Here is a 7,918-nt window from a genome sequence, read left to right as displayed (position 1 = left end):
CCTTTGTAGTCATATGCACTTGGACCATCATTGGCACAGCTAGGCCTGTTAAGTCAGTATTTCAAATTCCTACTAACACTTCGTGACACCATATTACTGCCATAATAAATGGAACATGTGCTGAGACATCTAAGGGTGGATACAGTTTGTGTACCATAGCAGTGTTGCTGCCTGCTTTGAAAGCATTGAATCAGCTTTTGGCAGAGTAAATGTGGCTATTGTCATGAGAATCCCTGAACAGTGCAACCAGAATGTTGAGCACTGGATGATACAGATCACATTCTGGTTTTCCACATGGAGCATACTATCAGACTTAGAGGTGATGGTGAATGGCACTTCTGAGAACACATCCCTTAGAGCTGGGCAGACTGCATAGAAGACTGTTGTACAAATTCTTTCTTTTTTTTGAGACAGAGTATCACTCTGTCGCCCAGGCTGGAGTGCAATGGCACGATCTCGGTTCACTGCAGCCTCTGCCTCCTGGGTTCAAGCGATTCTCCTGCCTCGGCCTCCCGAGTAGCTGGGATTACAGGCGCCCACCATCATGCCTGGCTAATTTTTGTATTTTTAGTAGAGATGGGATTTCACCATGTTGGCCAGGATGGTCTTGAACTCATGACCTCAGGTGATCTGTCCGCCACAGCCTCCCAAAGTATTAGGATTACAGGTGTGAGCCACTGCACCCAGCCCATACAAATTCTTAACAGTATGAAGGCCTATCTATCCAGTAATTTTTAAACATACAATTGTGCATTGAGGACTTTCATTTAAAAAACAACAACAACAAAACCACTGTGCAATTAAAACCTAAATAAAAACGACTATTTTCTTTTAAAATAAAAATGTATTTTTTATTCAAGAGGGAAATAAAGCCGGGTGTGGTAGCCCATGTCTGTAATCCCAGCACTTTGGAAGGCCGAGGCGGGCAGATCACGAGGTCAGGAGTTCGAGACCTGCCTGGCCAACATGGTGAAACCCCATCTCTACTAAAATACAAAAATCAGCTGGGCCTGGTTGCGGGCACCTGTAATCCCAGCTACTCGGGAGGCTGAGACGAGAGAATCACTTGAACCCGGGAGGTGAAGTTTGCAATGACCTTAGATTGAGCCACTGCACTCCAACCTGGGCGACACAGTGAGACTCCATTAAAAAAAAAAAAAAAAAAAAAAGATGGAAATAAAGATGAACTGGGGAAAAAAAGTTTTGTAATTCAAAATCATTTGTGTTTCTTCCAAGTCTCACTATTCTGTGCCCCTCTCTTCATGTTCTGACACACCCTCCACACTCTTCTCCACTTACCTCTTCTTCCACAAGGTGCACATGCACAGACAGTGGGTGTGTGTCTTCTAAATCAGGATCTTGCCTGACCCTGTTCTCAGGCCCTCAGTCTCTCTCCATCAGCTTTACCCAAAGAACCAGACCAAAGGTGGCAAGTCTTATTTGTGGTGTGTGTTCTATAGTGTGTAAAATGCAAGGGCAATTCTGGGTGTACAAGAGAAGGCCAAGTAGGCCATTAGTTACTTCCCCCCACAAATACTGCACACTGCCAGGCACGGCAATAACCAGGTACTGGGAATACAGACATCAGCTGGGTAGACTCCTCCCTTCCCTCAGCCATCCAGGGCCATTATTTTAAGTGATGATCACAAAGTTGTCAAATCACTCCTTCACTAATATGGCAAAAGTGTATCTCTGCATTATAAGAATGAGACAAAATTACTCTTGAGATTTTTTTGTTTTCTTTTTGAGCAGGGCATCTCACTATGTTGCCCAGACTGGTCTTGAACTCCTGGGCTCAGGCAGTCTACCGTCTCAGCCACCCAGATAGCTGGGATTACAGGTACTCTCAGGTTTAACAGAAGGCTGAGAAAGGTTTTCTGTCAGGAAATCAAGGAAGGACGTGTGTTTCCTCCTTCTCTTGACAGGTGAATATTTATTCTATTTCTTTGCACTGGGATCATTCAAATAGAGCAACACTGAGCAAGCCTGAGCACCCACTGAGCACAGTGTGATGAGTTGGGACTAACTTTTAACACTAACTACAGGTCCTGGGACTTTTATGCAGGCCCCTGACCACGGCCATTAAGTGGGGGTCGCCTGTCCTCTGTGACTTGATCAAAGGTACACAGGTGTGGCACGGTAGGGAGAAAGACAATGGAGGGGACAGGATTCGAACCAGCCCTCCTGAAGGCCGAGTCCTGGACAAAGCATTCCAATGAGGTGGGGGCGGAGAGTGTGGCCCTTACGCCTCCCAGCAGGGCGCCTCGAGCCCCCATCCCCGCCGCGGCTCGGGCTGCCCCGCAGTCCTAGGTCACAAAGGTGGTTGCCAGGCGCCACGAACAGGGGCCGCCACTTTGGAGCGTGCGACCCTCAGGGTTCAGCAGGTGAGCCCTGGGCCTGGATGGTGGGACGGGGCCCGGGTTCCCACCGCATCGTCCTCCTCAGCCAGAACCTTCTGGTCCCTGTCCCAGGATAGAGACCCAGGAGGCCCAAGCCCTTTCTTCCGGCTTGGAGTGGGAGCCTCTCCACTCTTGGCAGCTCCAGACCCTCTGCATCTCCGTTTACAGTTCACGACCTCAGCTGCATTTTGGCGCTAACGCCCCGTTTCCCAGGTGGGGAAATCCTTGAAACGGGAAGTGGGGTGTGAAGGGGAAACCTTTTTGACCAAGAGAACCAGGTGTTCCCTATCTGGGAGCTACTGAGCAGCTTGAGCAGACTTGGTAGGTTCAAGCCCTTCTGGAGTGGTTGACAGTGACTTCTGGGCGGTGGGGATGGGATGAACCATCTTTAAACTTTGTGCGAAGTGGTGCAGGGACCTAGGTTTAGAAGCCCTCTCATCCCATGTTGGTTCTGCGGAATATTTAGGCTGACTCCTGACCTCAAGTGATTGGCCCGCCTTGGCCTCCGAAAGTGCTGTGATTGCAATAGGCGTGAGCCACGGCGCCCTGACTTAAGCTGGACATTTGACAAAGCCTTTTACTTCTATCTCTATTTCCTCTTAGGAGATGTGGCAAGAAAAGGATCCTGGGGGCAGAGTCTGGTGGCTCACGCCTGTAATCCCAGCATTTTGGAAGGCTGAGGCGGGTGGATCACGAGGTCAGGAGATTGAGACCATTCTGACTAATACGGTGAGACCCCGTCTCTACTAAAAACACAAAAGAATTAGCCGGGCGTGGTGGCGGGCGCCTGCAGTCCCAGCTACTCGGGAGGCTGAAGTAGGAGAATGGCGTGAACCTGGGAGGCGGAGCTTGCAGTGAGCCGAGATTGCGCCACTGCACTCCAAACTGGGCAACAGAGCCAGACTCCATGTCAAAAAAAAAAAAAAAAAAAAGAAAAAGAAAAGGATCCTGGGATTAAATACTTTTTAAAATCCCATATTATGGGATTAAAAATATGCTTGGCAGCATTCATACTCTCTGCCCACCTTGCCGTGGTGGTGTACCACGGTAGTCCCTCTCTTGGATATGTGCTCTGAAGGTCAAGATATCAAGCACCAGAAGCCTTTCACAGGGTGTTTGGAATAGATAACTGTCCCTTGGGTGTCCCTTTCTCATTCTAAGGCAGCCCAGATATTTGAACACTTAGTACTTTGCAAAGAGCCTACATAGATCATGAGAAACATACTAGTTGGAGAAAATCAACAAATCCCCCATACTAACCATTGTCAGGGTCACGTCTTCTGGTCTGAAATGTCACCAACCTTTTTTTTTTTTTTTTTTTTTTAATTGAGATGGAGTCTCCCTCTGTCACCCAAGCTGGAGTTCAATGGCTTGATCCCGGCTCACTGGAAGTGATTCTCCTGCCTCAGCCTCCTGAGTAGCTGGGACTAAAGGTGCCCGCCACCACAGCCGGCTAATTTTTTGTATTTTTTAGTAGAGACGGGGTTTCACTGTTAGCCAGGATGGTCTCAATCTCCTGACCTCGTGATCCACCCTCTTCAGCCTCCCAAAGTGCTGGGATTACACGTGTGAGCCATGCGCCCGGCCTTTATTTTGGTCTTATATTATCACACCAATCAAAAAAATTTAAAAAGCAGCCAAAACATTCCTTTTGACTTTCTTTGGGCATTGACAAGAAGTTTAAGTTGACCGGGCATGGTGACTCACGCCTATAATCACACCACTTTGGGAGGCCAAGGCAGGTAGATCACGAGGTCAGGAGTTCAAGACCAGCCTGGCCAATATGGTGAAACCCTGTCTCTACTAAAAAAATACAAAGATTAACCAGGCGTGGTGGTGCGCGCCTGCAGTACCATCTATGCAGGAGGATGAGACAGGGGAATCGCTTGAACCTGGGAGGCGGGGGTTGCAGTGAGCTAAGATCATGCCACTGTACTCCTGCCTGGGTGACAGAGATTCTGTTTCAAAAAAAAAGGGGAAGGAAGATCAAAATCAAGTCAATCCTCCAGAAAGACCAGATATATCTCATTTCAAATGTAATTGGTTCTTACAATAGGAGACATGATTTTTTTTTTTTTTTTGAGATGGAGTCTCGCTCTGTCTCCCAGGCTGGAGTGCAGTGGTGCGATCTCGGCTCACCGCAACCTCTGCCTCCCAGGTTCAAGCGATTCTCCTGCCTCAGCCTCCCTAGTAGCTGGGATTATAGACATGTGCCATCATGTCCAGCTACTTTTGTAATTTTAGTAGAGACGGGGTTTCACCCTGTTGGCCAGGCTGGTCTTGAACTCCTGATCTCAAGTGATCCACCCGCCTCGGCCTCCCAAAGTGCTGGGATTACAGGTGTGAGCCACTGTGCCTGGCCAACAGTTCTTTTTTTAAAATCAACTTTTCTATCTCACAAACGGTGGTGAAGATGTCAAAATTTTCACAGTATTTCTGGGGCAATTACTGGATAGGATGGGATCTGCTGCTATCTTCTGTGGGAGAAGAAGGGGCAGAGAAATACACTTGGCTAGAAAGAAAAGGGACCCACTATGCCCACTAACAAAATAGGTACATGCTAAAAAAAGAATTAGCTTCTGAATTCAGTAAACCTTCTTGTATACTGGCAATGTTGAAGGAGAATGATGGAAAATTCTAATTTTGCTTGCATAAATTTTGAGTTAGCAATATCCTCACAGCCCTTTTTAATCTTCAAAGGAAAAAGAAAATTAAGGTCTGTGGAACCAGTAGGTCTTCCACAGATGGAAAACAAACAAAACAGAAAAACAAATTAAAAAACACACCCACGCCTAGAAAAACAAAATCTTTAACAATTTTTTGACTGGACTTTGGAAATGTTTTCTCCTCCCAGCCTGGTGTAGCTCCTCTGAGGTGGTATATAAATAACCCAGGGGTCTGCAAGTTGCTCCCATGTGCAGAGAAAATACAGAGGCCTTTGGGGCCAGGAGATGATCTCAGTAATGAATAGTGAGAGTTGTTTGAAAGGAATAGCATAAGAAATTCTCAAAATAGACAATGCAAGAGGGCTTGTATAAATGCAGATTGCTGGGCCCCACTTGGAGTCTGTTTCTGTTGGTTTGAGGTGGGACCCAAAAATATGCATTTCTACAAGTTTCCAAATGATGTTGAAGCTGCTAGTACAGAGTTCATACATTGCGAACCGCACAATTTTTTTTTTTTTTTTTTTTTGAGACGGAGTCTTGCTCTTTCACCCAGGCTGGAGTGCAGTGGTGCAATCTTGACTCACTGCAACCTCTGCCTCCTGGGTTAAAGCGATTTTCACGCCTCAGCCTCCCCACGTAGCTGGGACTACAGGCGTATGCCACCATGCCCAGCTAATTTTTGTATTTTTAGTAGAGACAAGGTTTCACCATGTTGGCCAGGCTAGTCTGGAACTCTGATCTCAAGTGATCCACCTGGCTCAGCCTTCCAAAGTGGTGGGATTGTAGGCATGAGCCACTGTGTCCAGGCATAAATATTTTTAAGACATGACTTTTCTGAGCTTCTTCTAACCTCAATAAGGTCTCATCATGAATTCTCAGCAGCTTCTGTCACCTCAGAACATATAGATTCTGTCATTAGCAGCTAACAACATAGCATAGGTCCTAACAGTGGACCTATATTCATTTCATTTCAGACAAATCATTTCCTCATCTATAAAATGGGTTAAGACCTCCTTCCAAAGGCTTGTGAAAAAGTGTAATATAAAGTTTTAGCACACATAGCAGTTGCCAGATCACTATTTGTAATCATTCCCTACTTCCCTTTATTAGAATTACTAATACCCACGCTGGGCACAGTGAGTCACGCCTGTAATCCCAGCACTTTGGGAGGCCGAGGCAGGTGGATCACCTGAGGTCAGGAGTTGGAGACCAGCCTGGCCAACATGGCAAAACTCTGTCACTACTAAAAATACAGTGAGCCAAGATTGCTCCACTGCACTCCAGCCTGAGTGACAGAGTGAGACTGTCTCAAAAAAGAAAAAAAAAGAAAGAAAAGAATTACTAATATCCTAACACCTGTTGGAATCTATTCATGGGAAATATAGAATAAGTTTATGTCAATAGTGAGACAGAGATGGGAATTTGAAAATCCATACCGTCATGAAAAGCATGTCAGGGAAATTCCATGCTCTGATTTCCCTCCTTTAGGACTGTCAATGGCAGGATACCAGCTCTGGTCACCATGGACCCCACTGGACGAGAGCTTCCAATGGCTGCGGCACACGACACCTATACCTTCCTCCAAGCATCCCTTCAGGGCCTCTCCCTGCTTCCCACACACACCATCTGACCTTGAAGTGCAGCTGTGCTTTCAAGAGGTCACTCTAGTCCTAGACAGCCCATTCCTGGAATCTGGAGTGAGTCCCAAGTTACCCTGTCACACATCAGAGTTGCGAACAATGAACAAAGGACTGGTCAGGAAGCCCCAGCCCATCCGCCTCAATGGAGTAGATTCTGTCTTTGGCAGGGTTATCACAGCTCAGCCACCAAAATGGACCGGGACTTTCAGAGTTTCAGACAAGTCAGCCTTTTGCAAAATCATTAGCAGGGAGCACCAGTGGCCCATTGGACTGAAGGAGCCTCAGATTCAGATGACAGTGACTATGTGTAAACAGATGCTGCGCTCTATCCTCTTGCTGTATGCAACTTACAAAAAGTGCACCTTTGCCTTGCAGCACTCCAAGTAAAGGGTCCTCATTTGATCCCCATTTCTTCACACAATGCCCTTTGGTATGTAACTGAAGCTTACAGAAACCTGTCCATGTAAATGAAACTGTCATTGCCCCAGCCATCTTGCTTTTGTTTCAAGCAGTGATGATTCAGGAGCGCCTTTCATCCCTTCCCCTCCAAAAAAGGACCAATGATAGAGAACAAGGAAGAACATTCCCATTGTAAGGTTGAACCATTGAGAGTCAAACTAGCATTGACATGTACATGTGATAACCATTAAACAAATGATATAAACCAATGAGCCTAGTGTGAACTCACATAAACACCTAAGATCACAATGAACTGGGGGAAAAAGGTGTGTAGAGGAGAAAGATACGGATTTCTATGTACCAGGGGATGTCAAAAATCTATATATAGGTCAAGGATTAGTTTAAAACCTCCCCCAACCAAAACACTGAAAATAAGAAAAAAACCCTAACCACACCCTAATACCACGGGAGTGTGCAAAAGTGGGTAGAAATATACTGATATTAAACAATACTTACAGCCTGGCAAGAAAGATCTTGGTAGCAGCACCAAACGAAGCTAGGCTTTCTGGTAGGCTACATGGAACTCATGATTCTCCATTTTAGCTGAAATGTACTCCTAATGTTCTATTTCTAATAAACTACAAGTAATTTTGTAGCATTTTTTTGTTTTTTTCTGTCATCCCAGCTGGACTACAATAGCATGGTCTTGGCTGACTGCAGCCTCAAACTCCTAGGCTCAAGGGATCCTCCTGCCTCAGCCTCCTGAGTAGCTGGGACTACAGGTGTGGGCCACCATATCTGGCTTTTTTTTTTT

The 7,918-nt window shown here is 46.2% G+C and overlaps 1 protein-coding gene across 3 annotated transcripts in view; it reads left to right on the top strand.

The window, feature by feature from the left end:
• Nucleotides 1-2,362: 2,362 nt before the first annotated feature.
• FANCD2OS (FANCD2 opposite strand) overlaps nt 2,363-7,918 on the top strand; it is a 34,940-nt gene continuing 29,384 nt past the window's right edge. The window contains exons 1-2 of one of the 3 annotated variants that reach the window (XM_011952258.1): nt 2,363-2,384; nt 6,554-7,194. In XM_011952258.1, the coding sequence (XP_011807648.1) occupies nt 6,562-7,092 (531 nt within the window). In that variant the 5' untranslated portion in view covers nt 2,363-2,384; nt 6,554-6,561 and the 3' untranslated portion in view covers nt 7,093-7,194. Of the gene's footprint in view, nt 2,613-6,553; nt 7,195-7,918 lie in introns of those variants that run through there. The other 2 variants (XM_011952257.1, XM_011952255.1) reach the window with 2 other exon arrangements.

This window comes from Colobus angolensis, unplaced genomic scaffold, assembly GCF_000951035.1.
Source record: "Colobus angolensis palliatus isolate OR3802 unplaced genomic scaffold, Cang.pa_1.0 Scaffold34, whole genome shotgun sequence".
NCBI lineage: Eukaryota > Metazoa > Chordata > Mammalia > Primates > Cercopithecidae > Colobus > Colobus angolensis.
Note: the sequence above shows the minus strand (reverse complement) of the source record. Positions and strands in the feature narration are given on the sequence as shown.